This window comes from Colossoma macropomum, unplaced genomic scaffold (genome assembly GCF_904425465.1).
Source record: "Colossoma macropomum unplaced genomic scaffold, Colossoma_macropomum, whole genome shotgun sequence".
Classification (NCBI taxonomy): domain Eukaryota; kingdom Metazoa; phylum Chordata; class Actinopteri; order Characiformes; family Serrasalmidae; genus Colossoma; species Colossoma macropomum.
Window position 1 is genome coordinate 32,897,429 of NW_023494787.1, and position 20,294 is coordinate 32,917,722.

General features: G+C 38.3%; 1 protein-coding gene and 2 non-coding genes across 4 annotated transcripts; 1 reads left to right on the forward strand and 2 right to left on the reverse strand.

Annotated features, from left to right (window-relative positions):
* Window positions 1-1,519: 1,519 nt before the first annotated feature.
* On the reverse strand, window positions 1,520-1,674 carry LOC118806254. Its single transcript, XR_005007090.1, has one exon. It is a non-coding gene; the product is annotated as a U12 minor spliceosomal RNA (small nuclear RNA).
* A 2,407-nt stretch (window positions 1,675-4,081) lies between these two features.
* On the reverse strand, window positions 4,082-4,234 carry LOC118806253. The gene has a single exon (XR_005007089.1). It is a non-coding gene; the product is annotated as a U12 minor spliceosomal RNA (small nuclear RNA).
* Window positions 4,235-5,645: 1,411 nt separating this feature from the next.
* poldip3 (polymerase (DNA-directed), delta interacting protein 3) lies at window positions 5,646-20,294 on the forward strand. Of its 2 annotated transcripts, none has more exons than XM_036567024.1 (10): window positions 5,646-5,721; window positions 7,574-7,716; window positions 10,418-10,815; window positions 13,411-13,470; window positions 13,617-13,703; window positions 14,319-14,534; window positions 15,338-15,415; window positions 16,938-17,067; window positions 17,230-17,296; window positions 19,069-20,294. In XM_036567024.1, the coding sequence occupies exons 1-10, from the start codon at window positions 5,672-5,674 to the stop codon at window positions 19,289-19,291; spliced, it is 1,452 nt and encodes a 483-aa protein (XP_036422917.1). In that variant the 5' UTR covers window positions 5,646-5,671; the 3' UTR covers window positions 19,292-20,294. The 2 variants fall into 2 exon arrangements, with proteins under 2 accessions (XP_036422917.1, XP_036422918.1); XM_036567025.1 differs by having other exon boundaries at window positions 13,414-13,470.

Genomic DNA, 20,294 nt, shown 5'->3' on the forward strand with positions numbered 1-20,294 from the left:
ATTAGGCTGTGGTTGTAGTAACAAACATGGAGCCATAATGGGAATTTTCAGCCTCACTTTTTCCCACAACACACAGAAAATACAAACACAGGCACTAGAAATAATTCACAAAACAACACTGTCATTCTTATTTGCTTACTGATAACAGCTTTAATCTAGTAGCCTGTCAATCTCTAACCTGCCAAAAAGATAAATAATATCTGTAACGATTCATATCTGCAATTTTTTATATTGTACTTATATTCCTCATAGCCTGTAAGACTTCTTGCACTTTGTTTAAACACGACCAGCTAGGAAATACTTGGTATGCTTGAATGTTTTAAAGTGCTACAATCTTTAAAAAGACAGTTCTTCAAAGGTTCTTAAAGGCAATGACTCTATTTAGAACCATGAGTTTTTATGCTTAAATGGTTAATTGTATGGTGAAATCGTTCTTTAGATTAATGCAGGATGTGCTGTGTATGGTTTTACATATACGATTTTTGAAAACGGTCCTATATAGCACCAAAAAGTATTCTTTTATTGTTACAAGGTTTACAATAGAAGAACCCTGTGTGGTGCTCGTAACGACAGAAGAATTCTTTTTGGTCTTCATAACAAAAGAAGAACCCTTTTTGTGCTCATAACAATAGGAGAAACTTTTTGGTGCTAATAACAATAGGTGAACCGTTTTTGGTACCCATAACAATAGAAGAACTATTTTTGCTGTTGATAACCATTAAAGAACCCTTTTTGCTGTTGATAACAATAGAAGAATCCTTTTTGCTGTTGATAACAATAGAAGAACCATTTTGGTACTCATAACAACAGAAGAACCCTTTTTGGTGCTCATAACAATAGAAGAACCATTTTGGTACTCATAACAAAAGAAGAACCATTTTTGGTTTTCATAACAATAGGAAAATCTTTTTTGGTGCTCATAACAATAGAAGAACCATTTTGGTTCTCATAACAATAGGAGAACACTTTTAGGTGTTCATAACAATAGAAGAACCCTCTCTAACCAACAGTTTATATAGATCTTATAATACATCCTTTAAAAATGGTTCTTTAGAAAAATCAACGGTCATATGGCCCAATCTATGGAATGAGTTCAAATTTAAGTATATTATATAGTATATTATAATATATATAAGTATATTATATATACTATATATACTTATGTTATAAGTATTATAAAATAAGCATTATAATATTTAAAAAAACAATTCAATATTCAAACCTTAGATAACATGTATATTCTGGGAATTTAATTCTGTGTGACACGAAGGGCTAAGCACCTCATATATTCACTCATTTCCACACCTGTGTAAATATCATATAACAAGTGATTTTACTTGATTTGTTCCATTGGGAGGTGGCTCTCCCAAACCCTAACTTCTAAATTTACACTAGATTTACAAATATATGTACATTGTTATAAACCAGTGTTACTTTAACAAATAATAAAAGCACACAATAAATTTAGAAAACCTAATGTTTAACAAATCATGTCATCTGTTTTTAACCAGTAATTTGTAGGGCAAACCCTGCTCATAGAAAACCTTTCACAAGATAGGTGAGTGCCTGTCTACAGACACCTATACCCTCTCAAAAAAAAATCATCTTGCCAAGTATACATGCACATAGGAATTATCCCATGTTGTTTTTCCCTTACTCATCAATTTAAGGCATAAGTAATGAACTCTGGAATAAACCTCTCCATACTGGAACCAGTGAACTGCAGTCATGGTAGATTATCCAAACAGCTTTTACACAAACTCTCCAAACACAGCACACTTACTTACTCATTAAACTGTGTTTTAAACTGTGAAGTTATGTTTATTTTGCTTTGTACTATAGATAATCCTATTTTATACAATGTAGGTTTTGTTTTGTAAAAAGTAAAAACATCTACTAAGATTAGCACACAGGGCCTAATGGGACATCTCATTCTCAGATGAGCTCCATATTTGCATATATGCAGATTTTCAGAGCAGAGGAGGTGGCCTCCACCTGAGGAAAACCTGTAAATTATAGAGACTCTGACAGACCAATGGTTGAAAGAGAACATATAGACAAACCCCAGCCCGAGAAATTAAAGGAATAATTTGGCAAGAAATAGCTACAGTAACTAAAAAAGTAAATAATGGTAGTAGCAATCTTGATGCCTGAACTTAGTCTTTCCTTTTGTGTTGTATTCAGTTAGCACAGTGCTTTACGTGTTAGCTACATTAGCTTCATGGCTCCAGTGTTGTGCTAAAGAAACAAACTTCAGACACGTTCAAACACAAACGTGTCTTGGATGTTTGATGGCATTTAGGGGTAAAGAGAACATTGTGCAAATTTGATTTTTTTGCTAAGTTATTCAACTAATGTAGCTGTAGTATCATCCAAATGTAGTCTTGTGGGGTAATTGTCCAGTCCTGCCACAATTGTGGACAATGTTTGGTGTACTTGCTATGTGTATGGCAGCCACACAAAGCCACAAAAAAACATTTGTAATTGGTCAGCTTATCATGTGGCATTAGTAATAAAAGAACTGAAAAAAGTGTCATTATTGAGTAAAATTAGCATTATCATAACAAATCATAAAATGTGCCACAGTTTTTCCAAGGATAAAAAATGGTAATAACTACAGGTGGCATTATATTAATTTTCAAGCATTATTAAAAGAGCAGGTCCTGCTTGTCCTACCGCTCAAAAGAGACCTATTAACCAATCAGCAAACCCTTGTACAAAGTATGTAAACTCAAGGCATTAGTAATCAACAGCAGAATTAGCTGTTTTATTGGAGACATGGAACTGAAGTTGCGGTGGATTGTCCAAAAACATTTTAACTGTATTTAAAGTAGCTTAGTTGTCTGATAACAAAACTTATTTTTCGTCTCATCTATGCTAATAAGAATTAGAGTATGGCCTTATGGGATATCTCTTCTTTCAGGGTCACTAGGTAAGCTCAATATTTACATATGTAACAGCTACAGATTTTTTAGAGCGGAGTAGCCGACCTCCGCCTGACTTACCTAAAAATTACAGCAGTAACAGAGACTCTGATAGAACAAATGTTCAGAAACAGCTAAACTCTGGCACAAGAAATATGAGGAATAGTTTTAAACAGCTAAATATAGTAGCAGCCATCTTGAAGCCTGAGTTTTGTCTCTGCTATGGCTACTTAGCACCTTAGCTGCTGTGTAAAACTAAAGAAACAGTTCAGATCCCAAATATGTGTTTGCTCTTTGAATACATTTGGGGTAAAGGAGATAATTGGGTACATTTTAGTTTAGTTTTTGTAGAACTTGCATCCAAATTATCCTAACACCAATACCATACAGTTATCCTATATTGCATAGCTTTTGAAAAGATTAAGAACCTTTTATTATCTTCATCTTAGCCTGTATAACTTTATTCAGTCACTTAAGCCCACTGTCATTTCATACTGTAACGTTAATAATACTGCAGTGATCGTACTGAAACAACTGGATAGCCCCTCAGCTAAACCCAAGAAGCATTTATTTTAGGCCAGGGCTCGGAGTTTCATGTGTTGGTCTTCCCATGTATCCATTTTATCTTTTTATCAGAAATGATGTCAAATTTATAATGAGGGAATCCCAGATTTCAATATATCCCAGCGACCGCACTGCAGTTTCTCTGCCTCAACACGCCAGTGCTCCGTTGTTCTACCTGTTCTAGTAGCGAAGGTCCAAGTACAGCTAGTAAGTCCTTCAGTTGTACTACATCGCCGCGTCGCGGTGGAGGTGTATATTGCAGGTAAGGTAGACATGGCTGCAAGCGCATTGTGCTGTACTTTTAATCTTTAAATATCCAGCGTCTACTATGCCCCACCCTCGTCATCAAAAAGTTGCCAGGTTTAAAACTGAAATAAAGCATATTAATATTTATTTTTCACAAGTTGTCCTAGAAGGAAGATGCTTAGCACAGTTTAGAGATTTTATTGTTGAAACATGTTTTCTAAATCCGGTAATTGATGAAACAAGTGCTATAATAACACCTGCATAATTTGCACTCAGATATTTCAACTAATTCAATCTAAACAACTACGTGAAAACAATGTGTGTTATTGATCTTAACAATTGATGGTCGGGTAGATCCTGGTACCCAGGGCGTCCAGCAAAGTAGGCCAAACACTCGCTAGTCAGACCTGTACCCGTTCAAAAATTCAACTCGCGAGCTCTAGCGAGGATGCGGGCGTCACCCCGCATCGTTATTTTCCTTACTCATCAGTTTAAGGCATAACTCGGCTATCTCCGAACCACAAACTTAAGACACGACCACAGTCTGCTCGGTGACGGTGAGGAGGCAAAAACATAAGCTCTTGTTATTTCTTCTATATTATGAATTTTATTCAAACACATGTGAAACAAACATGCCATTATAAACATATAAAAGGTCAACCTAACTTTAATACAAGGAATTTTAACGCTATTGTCTTTCACGTTGTACTTTTTTGATGGTGGTGCATTGTGGGATTGAGCAAACGTCATCGCCTCTTCCAAAGTAGGACCCGCCCCCTAATCATTACGACCACTCAATTCATTTCTGTGTTCTGCATGTTTTTCTACTTTCTTTCACTGTGAACCCAGTTCCGTAATCGTTTATTGGGTGAAATAGAAAAAGTCTTAGTCTATTTTTATTAAGGTTATGCGTTTTAAACTTGCTTTTATACTGCTGTAGACCTAAATGAATATAAGAAGCTTATGTTGTTCTTCTATTTTAGATTCACTATAAAATACCTATTTTCATACCCTTCTGCATATTTAAGCATAATAAAGAATATCCTTTAAGCAAAAGAAAACAAAATCAACAATAAAATGAGCTTGAACAAAGAGATCAAAACTCGGTCTACCTGTGTGAGCACACTGGCAAAACAGGTGAGTAACATTTTTTTGTTTTTATTTTCAGAAGGAGCAGTCGGTTTTAGTGTCAGACTTGTACCTCTTAAGGAAAGCCTTTTCTGGATATAATATTAGTTTAAGCGTAATTTAAGCGTAACTTATTTCACTTCTGTTAAAAAGTAGGTACTTGAGCGGTAAGGACCACGCTTTTCGCCAAAAGATACTCTCTGCAATACCATCCTCATATTTGTTTTGGTCTGATCTCTTGGTGTTTGTTCAAGCTCATTTTCTTAATTTCCCTTTTGCCGTAATTATGCAGAGGGGAATGAAGAGAAGTATTTAATAATAAATCTTATCTTCTTACTTGATAAATTATTTTATGAAGTATTTAAATTATTTATATTTATCGGTGTAAATTCTGCAATACTAAACTTTTGTTCCTTGATTTCAAGAAAAAAAGTTGTTGATGAAATTATATAAGGAATCATGACTTTCTTTCAGGAGTAAAGCTCTAATTTTGTCGTTATCACGTTGCTGCTCTGTAAAACACTAAGCATGAATAAAGGTATCCAGTAAATAAAAATCCAGTGATGAAACAGCCATGGAAGGTTCACACCCCTCAGCAACATAGTTACTCCAGCTGGCATCACATCAGGTACAAGTGCTTATTCCCTAAGAGATATAGGAATTTTATTATTTTTTGCAAATATAATTCTCCGAGATTTTTTTCTTTCTTTTTTTATATTCTCCGAGATTTTTTAATCAGCTTTGGTAAACCCGATGGCGTCACTCCAGCCTTTCATCCCGCGCATGCGCTTTCTACACTGAGGAGGAAGATGGCGGATGTTTCTCTGGATGAGCTGATCCGCCGCCGCGGCGCTAAGAGGTAAAAAAAACCTAGCTTTAAAATAAAATGCCGAGAATAAACAAAGTCAGCGGGTTGGTCAGCAGCGCCACCGCTTTATTTACTCTATCCATTCTAGCATTACTCGCTGCTTTAAACGGGAACAGACGGAATGTAACGCCGCTTTGAAGTGTTTTGCCGCTGCAGCTTATCGACCCGCCTCCATCCTCTCCGCGGATTGGACAAATCGTAGAGGCCCGGCAGTGTCCTCTGCTGTTATTGGGTGGCTGTGCAGTGTGCTACTCTGTGATTGGTTCACACTGCAGCCCTACACGCGTGGCTAAGCTAGGACAGGCTAGCGTAGCTTAGCCGAGTAGAATTACAAATTTAGTGAGAGGTATAAAATAAAACGAAAAGTAACATTTAAACCCAAGCAGGAGATAAAGAAGCAGTTCATTTGAATGAATATTGTTTAATTGCATCTGTATTTCTGTAAATCCGGTTTAAAGTTTGCTTCTCGCTCAATCAAACTCCGACTAAGAAAAGGCTGAAAACCGCTTTATTCAATTGTTTAATAAAAATGTGTTCAATCTCCAACTCCTCTATCCCAGGTAAGGATGTTATCGACTATTTCTTGATCAGATTTAGCTCAGTTCTAACCCACAGCGTTCATAACTCAGGCCAGGTTAGCAAGTCGGTGGAATCAGATAGCTAACGTTAGACATTTGCTTTGGCCTGTGCTGGTATGAAAACCTTCTGAGAACAAGTCATCTCGTGAGTGAAGCTAGAGACAGATTTTTGGAGACCGCTGTCACAAGCCAGTATCATAATACTTGCCCAGTCTTTTTACTTTAGCGACTAGTTATGTTATTTGTGCACTTGTCTGCGTCGATTGTGTACGGTGGTGAAGTCTTAATACTTTCACTTGGTAATGTATAAATTCTCTTTTACTGTGGGGTTGTAGGGTGTTTAGCGTGTGAGTCTTTGATGAAATACTGTTTATATAGCTAGCGTGGTTTTCTTTCTGGGTGAGAGTTTATTAAAGACTACCCAGTGTTTCTGCCGAGGACAGTAAGGGTGTAGAAAGCTAGATAGTAGGCTGCTCTTTGACGATGGAAGCCACTATTCAGTTTAAACAGAATTTAATTTAAATCCAGTGTGCTGGTTAGTCTTGTGCCGATATTCAGTAATAATTTATACCGTGGTGTTCAAGACGCGCACTGTTGTTACCGTAGACACCGTGAAATGCAGTTACTGCATTTCAGTCAAACAAGTCGCAGTTTCATCAAAGTAGCTGTAGTGTCACAAGCTCCCACTATAATGTCACTTTGTCATGCCATTCTTTAATTGATGTTTGTGCAGCTGTTTTATGCGTATTGTTAGTCAGAGTGCCTTCACAGTTCATTGTAAAGGTTGCACTGATATCCTTTCATAATTAATGTGCTTGCTAAAGTACGAAGGGTCAATTACCCAGCCTAAAAAAAAAAATCTAGGAGAAAACTAAAGACATAGTGCTCATTGAAACCATCAAAAAAAGATCATGATTCCATGAATGAAGACTGTTGTGAGTATATGGATATCATCGGTACTTTCACAACACTGACCAACTTGCTTATTTCATTACAAAGAAATCATAATTAGTCCTGTTTTAGTTAGATTTAGTGCACTTCAGTATGTTAAATTTTGAATGGAAATCATTGTACTCATAGTTCATCATGTTTTTTTTTTTAAATTTGGCACTGCATGTGCATTCTGTCTGTTTCAGCTTATCAAACATTAGAACAATTATATATTGTTATACTTACCTTGTATCAAGAAAATGTTAAGTATTGTGATACTGTTTTTTGTTTTTTGGCCATATCACCCATCCCTATTTTTTTTGTTTGTTTTGCAGGCCGATATTTGGGAGAGGAGTGGGCACAGTGGGGAGAGGTGCAGGTTTGGCGGGCAGAGGGGCAGGGATGGTGGGCAGGACGTTTGATGCCAGACAGAAGATTGGCACCAGTGATATGAGACAGAGACTAGGAGGGAGTGGAGGTAAAGAGCCCAGATCAGTTCAACTGAATTTAGTTTAATCAAGTTTATCTTTGTCATTATACTGGTACCATATAAAATGCTTACTCACTGTATTCACTGATACAATATGCATGGTACTCACAACAGCAGGAAAAGTGCAGGATGAAATATTGTAGACATGATATAAAAGTGTAAATGCTGTGTACACAATTCAATACTGGACAATGCAAGATAGTACATCAGAATATTATACAGTGGCAGGGAAAAGTATGTGAACCTTTTGGAATTTTGTGGTTTTCTGCATTAATTTGGCATAAAATGTGATCTGATCCTCATCCAGGCCAAGTGTATTGACAAATATAATGTGCCTAAAATAATAACACAAAAAAAATATGATCTTGCCGGTCTTTATTGCACACACTCATTCAACATTCAAAGTGGTAGTGGAAAAAGTAAGTGAACCCTTGGAATTAATAGCTGGTTGACCCCCCCTTGGCAGCAGTAACCTCAAGCAGGCGATTCCTGTAGCTGTGGATCGTTCAGGAGGAATTTTAGCCCGTTATTCCTGGCAGAACTGCTTTAGCTCTGTCATGTTCCTTGGACGTCTCATGTTCTCTTCAAGTCAATCCATAGCATTTCTATAGGGTTGAGATCTGGGCTCTGACTTGGCCACTCCAAAAGGCGGATTTTGTTTTTCATAAGCCATTCTGTTGTGGACTTGCTCCAGTGTTTTGGGTCATTGTCCTGTTGCATCACCCAACTTCTACAGAGTTTCAGCTGGCGTAAAGACACTCTCACATTATCCTGTAGAATTTTTTGATACACTTGGGAATTCATCTTCCCCTCAATGATTGTAAGCTGGCCAGGCCCTGATGCAGCAAAGCAGGCCCAAATCATGATGTTCCCTCCACCATACTTTACGGTTGGGATGATATTTTCATGGTGATGTGCAGTGCCTTTTTTACGCCAGATGTAGCGCTGCGTGTTCTTTCCAAATAGTTCAATCTTAGTTTCATCTGTCCACAAAACATTTTGCCATTACCGTTGTGGAGTGTCAGTGTGCTCTTTTGCAAACTTCAGGCATGCAGCAATGTTCTTTTTAGTAAGCAGCGGCTTCCTTCGTGGTGTTCTGCCATAGACACCCTGCTTGTTCAAGGTTTTACGGACTGTAGACTCATGAACACAGATGTTAGACTGTACCAATGATACCTTCAAATCTTTGGCTGTCACTCGGGGTTGTTTCTTTACCTCATTGATGTGTCTCTGTTGTGCTCTTGGGGTCATTTTGACTGGGCGCCCACTTCTTCGCAGAGTAGCCACAGTCCCAAATTGTCTCCATCTGTAGATTGTTTGCCTTACTGTAGACTGGTGAATTTCTAACTAATTTGTAACCCTTTCCAACTTTATGTAAATCAACAATTTTTGATTGTAGATCCTCTGAAAGCTCTTTTTGGTGAGGCATGGCTCACATATGCGTATCCTTCTTGTGCAGAGCAAACTCAAATGTTTGAGTGGTTTTTATCAGTCAAAGTAGCTCTAGTCCACACCTCCAAACTCATTTTCTTAACAAGACTCCAGGTATGCTAACACCTGACTCCAATTAGCTTTTTTGAGATCATTAACTCAAGGGTTCACATACTTTGTCCACTAGCACTATGAGATTTTTATGGTTGTTCTCAATGAAGACGTGAATGATCAGAACTTTTTTGTGTTATTATTTTAGGCACATTATATTTGTCAATACGCTTGACTTGGATGAGGATCAGATCACATTTTATGAAAAATTAATGCAGAAAACCATAAAATTCCAAAAGGTTCACATATTTTTTCTTGCCACTGTATATCAAAGGCATCATGCTGAAAGTATATGTAGATTATTAAAGAATACATTGTGTATGTTACACGCAAAAATGTAGAAACAAGTTGTGTTTTTTCCCCACAAAATATTACACAATGAAGTCCAGTGACATATACTTTTACCACTAACGTCCTATTAAACAGAATGTGACGTACTCAGTAGGAATGACGAAAAGTTCCCTCATTTCTAGATCAATCTAAACATTCTTGCAAAAATGGAAAAGCCCACTGTAAAAACAAAAGCATCATGTTTGCTGCTCATGTTGTGTTGCTTTAGCACAGTAGCAGCTTATGGACAAGGGTCAGTTTTCTTCTCTCAAGTTATATGCCACTAAATAAAGTGCAGAATACAGTAGCATGACAAACTAAACCTCAGCACTGTAAAAACATTTATTAGCCAGTACTTTACTCAACTTTCCTGGTAATCAGTTTCTGTTCACACATGAGCCCTCCCAGCAGTTTAGCAGGAATGGTGCAAGGTCTTGTGCAGGTAAATTACCACATCAGTGTTTAAGCTGGGCATTTACTACATGATTTTTAGGCATATTTTAGCAGTGATTTGGCCCTTCTGACAAATTTTCACGACTATACACAAATTTGCAATTAGATGCGATTGACAACACTGATGATCTTTTAGTGTTAGAGAGGAAACAATTCAATCTTTAGCCTTCATATCAAGGTCTGAAGTGATCTGAGGTGTTCTGTTTTTTTTCAAACAAACAAATTCTTTAAATATAAAGTTATTGTTGCTTTTGGCCTGTAGTGTACATCATACACCACACTGGTGCTCTGGTGTAGGAAGCTGACCCAGCTGTGAGGCAGCATTTCTTTCTCTCACACATTCATTTGCCCCCTTTCCCCCCAGTGTTTCAGGTGAAGGATGCACGGGAGCGCTTGGGGCAGAAGGATGCACGTTTCCGTATTCGGGGGCGAGGGGGTGCTGTGAGCTCAGTGCAGGACGCCAGACAGACCATAAACTCCCGCAAACAACAGCAGCAGCAGCAACAACCGGACCCCCCAACAACCAGCAGCCAGCACACGCCTATACCCCACATCCACATCCACAACACCTCTCCAGTCAGCACCACCACCAGGGCCTTTCCCACCAATCAAGGACTTAACTCCAGAGTGAGTGTGGCCATCCAGCCTGGAGGTGGGCTTACGAAAGTGGTGGATGCACGGGATAGGCTGAGCCTGAAGAGGAGTATCTCATCACCTAATCAGGGGCCAGCAGTTCCACTCAAGATCACCAAAACCATCCAAGTAAGACAGAGCATATGAGTATTTTACAAAACAGTTAATCAGGGGTCTGTCTCTCATGATGAGCCTAGCAAAAATGCAGTAGTTACACTCTGTTAAGGCAGTGATTGACAACTTTCTCTATTAACTTAGAGATACTGTATGTACATAGCTAATTCTTGTGCGCTTGCACATGAAACCATGACATAGATCACATGACAGTGACAGTAACAGCCAGTCAGATGAAACACTGAAGCTCGACACTGATTGATCAGAAGTTTGTCCCTGACTGGTTTACTTTACCTGCCCTTGTGATGTAGCCCAATCAAAACTGATCCATGTGAGACTTGGGGTTAGATCGAAGTTTTAAGTTTAAATAGAATTGTCTTATTTTTGTTTAAGGCCATGCCTCCGAACTTTCTTGCTTTCAGTGTATGTTTTTTCTTTATTTGAACGAAATAGATCTAATGATCAGACTAAAGATAGTTGGTGCAGTGTCACAGAGGTCTTTTAGCAAGCCTCACATAATGCAAAGAATAGCACATACAGTGCCCTCCACAAATATTGGCACTCCTGGTAAACATGATTATAATAGGCTGTAAAAACATTTTTTTATTGTTTATCCTATAGATTTTTTATTCAAAATATTAACAAAGATGTAACTATTTTTTTAAGTACAATGCTTAAAAAAAATCTTATCACAATTGTTGGCACACCTTCATTTAATACTTTGTACAGCCTCCCTTTACAAAGATAACAACTCTGAGTTATCTCCTATAATGCTTGATGAGACTAGAGAACACATGGCTAAAAATCTGAAACCATTCCTCCTTGCAGAACCTCTTCAGATCATTCAGCTGCTTTTCAGCTTTTTCCACAGGTTTTCTATGGGGTTCAGGTCTGGGATGGGACTGGGGTGGTCATGGCAAAACTTTAATTCTGTGGTCAGTGAACAGTTTTTGTGTTGATTTTGAGGCGTGCTTGCATCATTGTCCTGCTGGAAGATCCAAACTATGGCCCAGTTTAAGCTTCCTGGCTAAAACTGTCAGGTCTTGATTTTATATCTGCTGGTACATGACTGTCTGTGATACCATATATCCAAACAAATTGTCCAGGACCTTTGGAAGAACAAAAGCCTCACAGTATAACAGGTCCACCACCATACCTTACAGTGAGGATAAGGTACTTTTCTGCATGGCTGTTTTTGTGTGCACACCAAATTCACCTCTGGTGTTTGTTTCCAGAAACCTTTATTTTGGTGTCATGGTGGTTTGGGAGACGGTCTGACCCCAAAACCTTACTAATTTGTGCAGTTTCCCATATGTGATCCTTGGAGATTCTTTGTGCATTTGAACCATTCTCCTCACTTTGCATGGAGTCAGTATAGACATACGTCCTCTTCCCAGCAGATTCTTAACATCTCCAGTTGTTTTAAACTTCTTCATTACTGGCCTGATAATGGAAATGGACATTTTCAGCTGTTCACCTATTTTCTTGAAGCCTTTTTCTGATTTGTGCAGCTTAACACCCTTTTGTCACACATCTCTGCTGTACTCTCTGGTCTTTCTCATAGTGATGGATGACTGAGGGTGTTTGGCCTGTGTTTCATCTTTCATATATATTCCCCAGTGAATCAGGAAGTGATGACTGCCCATTTAAGTTTTCCTGACTTTCCAGGTGAACTTTAAAACATAGAATATGAATAGGAATATACTTCAGTTAGATTTCACTCTTTTAAGAATGTCTAGGAGCGCCAACAATAGTGGCACACATTAATTTAAGAAAAATATTTGTTTCATGACCAGATTTAGATTTTTCTTTCATTATATCTTAAATAAGGTAAGATTTTTGCTACTATTTTAAATGAAAGATCAAAAGGATAAGTATTTAAGAATATTTATAACAGCTCATTTTGCTCATGATTACCAATGGTACCAATATTTGTGGAGGGCACTGTATACTAATATTTATCTTCTAACAGAACATTTTATACGCTGAGCGCTGTAGAGTACTGTTTAGTCTGCCTAAATTATTAAGCTGAGCTTGCTAAGCAGTGATAAGTTGAGCATTAAGTCATTATTTTGCAAACAGTCAGTTATGGTCTGCAAGATGATATCAACTTAGAGCATGGATTCTAAGGCCGTTTTCACTCCTAGTTTGTTTGCCAAGGTCTCCATCTGAGTTTGGGTTTTTGTGACATTTTATCTTGAATATTTGGTTGGTTTATGGCTAAAGTGCACCAAATTACATATGTGTTTAGTGGTCATTAATTTTGCAGGGATACAAGCACTGTTACACTATTACTCTTTCAGTTGCCACCATTTAAACCAAAAAATGCCTACTTGACATCTGTATGTATCACAATCAAATATACCTCACCTGATATCTACTTCTTTATGATGATGTAACAAGCCTAAACGAGCTGCATGTTTCAGGTTTTAATTTATTTAGAATGCTACATTGCTGCTGAACATCTTATATATTCCCACATGCCTAACTCTCTCTCTCTCTCTCTCTCTCTCTCTCTCTCTCTCTCTCTGTCTCTCTCTCTCTCTCTCTCTCTGTCTCTCTCTGTCTCTCTGTCTCTCTCTCTCTCTGTCTCTGTCTCTGTGTGTGTAGCAGAGGCCTGTGGGTATGACCAGTGGAATCCGTATAAACGTCCCTGGCAGGGCAGCTCAGGTGAGCCTTATCCCTGACCTGCACACTTTGTAGACTCTTCTCTCGGCTTACTTGTAAACACATACAGACAGGTTTGTGTGTACGTGGCTGGGCCTCTGCATTGACACACTAATGCAGTGCTAATATGTATGTTTTCCTTTCTCTAGGATCTCTCCACTGAAGATGATGATGGTGGTGCCATTCCTAGCAAACAGATGAAGATCACCGCGGCCAATAACATGGCACAGACACGAGTGAGTTGCACTCACACGCGCACACACACAGTGGATCACGACTATTTGATACTAGTCTAAGTGTGTGCTGCAGTTAAACTGCAGGTTGGGTGGGGAAAAATGACATGACATGACATTTTACTCACCACCAATATGTGAGAGTAAGAAACTGTGTCCCACAGTATGCTGTCACAGTGGTTCCTGACTTTTATCAAGCTCCGGTTAGAATTTCATTACAATTAGGGCACTCATTCCATAAGGCCTTTTTTATGGGCTGTTGAGTGGGTCTGGGTGTTTCAGTGGATGTGTGCACCCATGACCAACAGTTTCTGACCATAAATTGGGTTAAAGTTATCAAGAACTTACAGCTAAGCGTCACTTTACAGCTAAATGACTTCTCTTCTCCAGGCTATTGAAGAAAAGGCACACAGTTCCACGTGGTGCTGCGAAGTAGCGACTGTTTGTACCTTTGTTGTTAATACAGGATTGAAGAATAGACGGGCATAATCATTTTATCAAAAAATGCACTGAACAATTTTATTTAAAGAACTTTTGGTTTTTGTTGTTAGTGTTATCACCGCCTTAAATCTTCACTCATCTATGTGTCTCTCTCTCTCTCTCTCTCTCTGTCTGTAGGCAAGTGCAGGTGCATCATTCTTAGTGTCCACTCCCATCACTAAGGTGGTAAAGAATGACTCTTACACAGCCCCATCCCCTTCCGCCCCTGTTGCTGTGGCACCCGCTCGTCCCAGCACCCGACCCCCCGCGCAGACCCTGCAGCCCGTCTCAAGGACAATGGTTACTGGACATCAAGCTACTGGAAATGGCAGTGCTCAGTCTGCGCCTCCACAGGTGAGACACGCACTCACTATAGTGCTTTTCATACTCAAAACCCAGGACAGCACTTTCATTGGTGAAGTTTGTGCTTTGTGTCATTCACACATGCAGCCCTTAAACAATATTTTGTGCTGATGCATGGTTATGCACACACACATTTTCCTCATGCACATATTTTAGTGAAATGCACACAGTGACTGCTGAAGAATGTGATTACTTTTTCTTGTTATAAAGCATTTAATTCTTGTAAACACATTACATTTACTGATTGAATGAGTTACGTTATTTGCGTTGCTCATGTGTGTCTAAGAGAACAATTAATTATGTATGATACATTTAAAATATATATTATCATTATATAGATCATACATGGGTAATGTATCAAATATTGGTTAGCGGTGTCCTTGATCACTAATCTGTATCAAACCTGAAAAAAACATATTGGTCGACCCCTAGTTTTACTCACAAAAACAAAAACACCCCTTTGCTGGCTTTGTTCTAGATGTCATTGTATTTCCAGGTGATGTGTCACTTCTGTTCACACATGAGCCCTCTTGGTAATTTCCTGGGTTTTGTACTCAGTCTTGAGCAGGTGAAGTGCTGCATAAACTTGACTGGGATTTTGACTTCTGCTTGCATTCACAGTCAACCCATTCCTGTTTAAATACCATTAAATACCCGGGTAAAGGTGCTTGTGTGAAAGGGACTATTAGGAGAATCAAATTTAAGCCGCTTAAGCTAATTCTTTTCTAATTTCCTCTGCTCCTAAACTTCATGTTTCTGTGTGTTTGTGTGTGTGTGTGTGCGTGCGTGTGCAGCCGGTGTTCAGTCCATTGGAAGGAACCAAAATCACAGTGAATAATCTGCACCCACGTGTCACAGAGGAGGACATAGTGGTGAGTTTTAAACATGCACACCTTGTACACTTAACCAAACATGTTACACTTGCCAGTCACTTTAAATAAATACTTATAATACTAGACAATACTCATAGGCATGTTACACGTTAGGGGTTACATAGTCTAGTTGACTAGTCGGCACTGTGGGTGGCAGTTAACTAGTTGAGGACACTGATTGAAATACAGGAGTAGTAAAAACTGTAGTGAAGAGGCAGAAGTTTTTTCTGTTAAATATAAAGAACAAAGTACTTTATTAGTTTGGAAAAAATACACTAATTCACCAGTGAAACCAATTCCACAGCCAGCTGTGTAAAAGTTCACTGAAATACAAATACAAGCTTGTAAGCGAGACTGGATAGGTTTTGAGAGCCTTGTCTCTGATAGGAAAGGGCTTTGTGACTGACATGCAAAACATACAATCACAGACTGTAGACTATAGTCTGCGCAACAGAGTTGGAATGGCGGTTGGCAAATGTGCGCAGATATCTTTTTTTCTTGTCTACTTATGGTTTCAAAGACAATTCAGGAATAATTTCTTAAAATGGGGTATCATGAATATTTCCTGGTTGAGTGTCTGGGCCTATACCTTCCTCTGAACCTCTGGTTCCTTCCTCTGGGTTGTTAATGAGTAGATGCAGGTAGAGTATGAGTAGATTGTTTTCCACTGGACAGTATACAGATCAGAGCCAGTTTAAATTTTCTATAAAGGGTGAATTTCTGACAACTGTGGCAATTTTAGCATGCAGTTTACATTAGACAGCCTGTGTACTTCGTGGGCAGAGTGCCTGAGGCCTGTTTCACATGTGCTACTGACATGGCAGCAAGACTGCTACAGCCTACAGCGTTTGCCATTCACAAATACAGCATTTTGCTGTGGAGTGGTGCATAAGAAAGTTCTGCAATTCTAACAAATGGATAAATAATCAAATCAGTCACTTTGGTCAATAAAAATGTAATTCTTTAAAGACCACCAAGTTTAAACACTTGGTGCATTTTTTTTACTTCATTTTCAATGATTCTTAAGGCTTATTTTGTACAAAATAAAATGTATTTTGCTGCATGCTGAAGAAATCAGCTCATCTCAGTGCTGCATCTGGGACGCTCTGCCACTGTATGCAGCCTGTGTGAAAGGTTTGGCCTGTGTGAAAGGTTTGGCCTGTTAACATGAGTGCCAGAATGAAAAACAAGACATCCGCATTGGTCACGCCACACAGAGGTAGTACGTGTGAAACACACACAGAGGCTGAAACTGACTGAAATACAACAAAAACTTTTCTGCAGTGTGCATCTTGCACATCTGCTGCTAGAATGAGCCCCTAATAGGAAGCTACTAACTAAATACTTTTCACAGACTTCCAGAACATTCTTGTTTCTTTATTGAAGTGATGACTACATTTTAAATGACTAGTCAACTAGTAAAGATAAATAATCACTTAATTCCTTTTGCACCCACCCATATTTATACACATAAGCATGTTTATTGATGTTCCTAATACCACTCCATCTGCATGTGGTGTAGGAGCTGTTCTGTGTGTGTGGAGCGCTGAAGAGAGCGAGGCTGGTGAAGGTGGGAGTGGCTGAGGTGGTGTTTGTGCGGAAAGAAGATGCTATTAGCGCCTACAGGAAGTACAACAACCGCTGCCTGGATGGTAGGAAACTTGCACACTCGTAATTTGTTTTGTGAGATTTTTAAAATAAGTTTCAGTACTCATTCAGTTACTTTTAATAATCTCAAATCTGAGTATTATTATATTTTACAGTGAGTAATTTTCACTCTCTCCATATCATCTCTCTTGTTGTGGCTTTTGCAGGTCAGCCAATGAAGTGTAATCTGCACATACAGGGCAATGTGATCACATCAGACCAACCAATCCTGCTGTGAGTCCAAATCACATTCTGATTATTTTTTTGTGTCCAAATTCAGTTCACTGCAATTCATTCTAGTTTACTGCCATGAAAAATATTGCTGCATTTATATTGTCAGTGCTCAGGATACACATTTTGATTAAATATTTAAGAATAACAAAATAAAAATATTCCATTGAAAAATAACTTGCAAGAATAGAAGAAAGCCCTTTAAACACTGCAAAAGTGCAATTGGTGGAGGTAAAAGAAAGGTGAAAGGGTCAGACTGATAACAGTGGGTGATTTTGAGGTTCCACAGATTTATCAGCATTGCAGAAATACTGCTGATAAATGACCAATGCCTTTTTAAGCACTGTTTTCCGAGACATGGATTAAGCCTAATTTTGGGCTGAACTGTCAGTGTTGAATCACTATTGGAAATTCTTTTTAGTACAAGACTGGCCTTAATCCATGTTTCGGAAACTGGCTCTATGTGTTATTTACCAAAACCATATTCAAGAATGTGGTATTATTTTGAGTGAGCTAGTAACTAGGGGTGCAACCATCGAAATTTTTTATGGCCAATTCCGATTTCTTTACACAATTCTGACAAAATAAACATGTATGTTTAGATGTACAGTACTGTGCAAAAGGTTTAGGCAACTGGGAAAATTATTTTTAAAAAGCTGTGTGTTTTGCCAGTAAACATTTATTTGACTGATTTTTTTTTTTTTTTTTACCATAGTGGTGATAAGAGCCAGGGGTTGTGGTGTCTACAACACAAATATAGCCATTTTATTTACTGTCCAAAACCACTAGTGAACCTACACTCAAGTTTTTATATATAATGTTGATGAAGGTAAAATAGTGCTAAAAATGAAGACATATTTTCTATGCAGAAATTCTGACCTGCTGTGTGCTCAAAACTACGTGGATGTGTCTGATTGCATAGTGATTGACAGTAGCATCTCCCTGGCAATGCTTCTATAATGATTAGGCAGGATTAGCACCACCACTAGGTTTTCAGCCCTACATGTTTGAGCCCTACATATTTGAGCCTAAATATAGGCTATACAGCTAAAATAAAGCTGAAGTAAAGCTAATGTATAATTCCTTCAGCTAAGGTGGATTGCTAGCTATCATGCTCACATAAATGAAGTTAACCGGTGGCAGCAGATGGCTACCACTAATAAAAAGCTATGTCTAACTACGTTACGAACAATAGTGTAATACATTTTCATAAGAAGTACTATTAACAAATTTAGAAAAGATTAAATGACCTACTATCTGGTAGTTTTGGCTGAGACTTGGCGCTGTTTTGGTATCCAGTAGAGGCTAAAACTGGCTGAAGGAAGAAATGGAATGGATCCATTGATAAGGACGAGCTGCTTTGCAAATCCGATTATTGTTTGGTTAAAAATGTGGAACTAATCTTCAGCTAAATGAAGACTGCAGATCAGAATTATGGGCTTAATAAGCACTGATCCACTGCGTTTAGAAAATATGCCAAGACTTCCCTTTTTTAAAATTAGGAACACGGTTAAAAAAAAAACTTGTCCATTCTTAGAAGCTGATGTGCAACCAGGAAAAGCACAATACAAAGCAGACATGATTTGTGAAAACTCACAATTCACAAAATAATAAATAAATAAAAAATAAACTAAAGATCCAGGGAAATAAAAAATGGCTAGTTTAATAGATAAAAATTATGAAATTGTGTAGACGGGCTTTAAGACGTTTGTGCAGTATTGTATGTATGTGTATATGTATGTATGTATATAACTTTGTCTCTTTCTGTGTGGAAGGAGGTTGAGTGACTCTCCTGCGGGGGGCGCAGGGGGCACGACCGCCACCAGCAGCAAGAAGGACGGTCTGCCGGCGTCTCTTTCTCGTTCTCGCTCCAGCACTCCCCAGGCTGAGGTGGATCCACAAACCATTCTAAAGGCTCTCTTCAAATCCTCCACTCAGAGCACATCCACCACAGAGCCAGCAACTGCAAACCCTACGGCCTTCCGCATCAAAATCTAACACACACCAAACGACCAGGCCCTTCCACTCATGTTTAAACAAGTCACAGCACATACACTGAACCATTCAAGCGCCGCCTGAAATTTAAAATACATTCTGTTATATTAAGTTGATTTGAAACACATCTTCACACTTCTTTATAGGGAAGGAAAGTGCAGACCTACACCATTACCATCTGCTGTTTGCGTTCAGAACATCTGGAATTGTCATTAAATTCGACTGTAAGGAAATTTTTGATAACGGATTACAAATCACTTAATTCTGAAACTTTTGCGGTCATATAAACACAATGCACATGAATACAATATAACAGCAGATCATTCTGCTGAGCAATATAACAATATAGCAATATAACCTCTATAAATGAACTGCAAAACTCATGGCCCAGTGCTGGCTCTGCTTCTGTTTGGGAAAACATTATCGGTATTTCAGCTATTTTGATCTTTGATACAGTTGTATGCAAAATTTGGGTGGCTCTGGTCAAATTCTGTGTTTCCTTGATTGTTTTAAAGAGAAAATAAGTTAACATGTTAACAAATGCATGCTGCATTTTTATGCACAATTAATATTTATTTGCTGAATATCATTTTAGAGAAAAAAAACAATGTGGCCGTATGTTGTGTTTTGTTTTTTTGTTTTTTTGGTTTTTTTTTTGCGCGATATGTTAAACCCAGCAAAAAATAGACTTTGTGCACTGAAATTTTCATTAAAAATGCCATATTTAAGTTCCCTGTGGGGGGATGTTTTAACTTACTCTCAATAAAACATGTAATTTGACCAGGGGTCCTCAAATTATACAACTCTGTAGTTCCAAATAAAAATGATTATAGGGGTAGCGTGGCATTTCATGTGCTACAACCTGTAATGTATACATCACCTCCAATTCACCACTTTCGATCTCACCACTTTCCTTCCCGATATCCAGCAAGAAGCCACCACCTTTGATGGATACGACCATCTGTGCATTGTGCTGTAGGGACAGTGATATGGAGTGTTTTTTTTT

What these genes read in the sequence shown, in the direction of transcription:
- poldip3 (XM_036567024.1), top strand. Translation starts at nt 5,672, where the DNA reads ATGGCGGATGTTTCTCTGGATGAGCTGATCCGCCGCCGCGGCGCTAAG. An exon ending in GAGACTAGGAGGGAGTGGAG is followed by an intron (nt 7,717 to 10,417) that starts GTAAAGAGCCCA and finishes CTTTCCCCCCAG; the next exon opens with TGTTTCAGGTGAAGGATGCA. An exon ending in TCACAGAGGAGGACATAGTG is followed by an intron (nt 15,416 to 16,937) that starts GTGAGTTTTAAA and finishes CATGTGGTGTAG; the next exon opens with GAGCTGTTCTGTGTGTGTGG.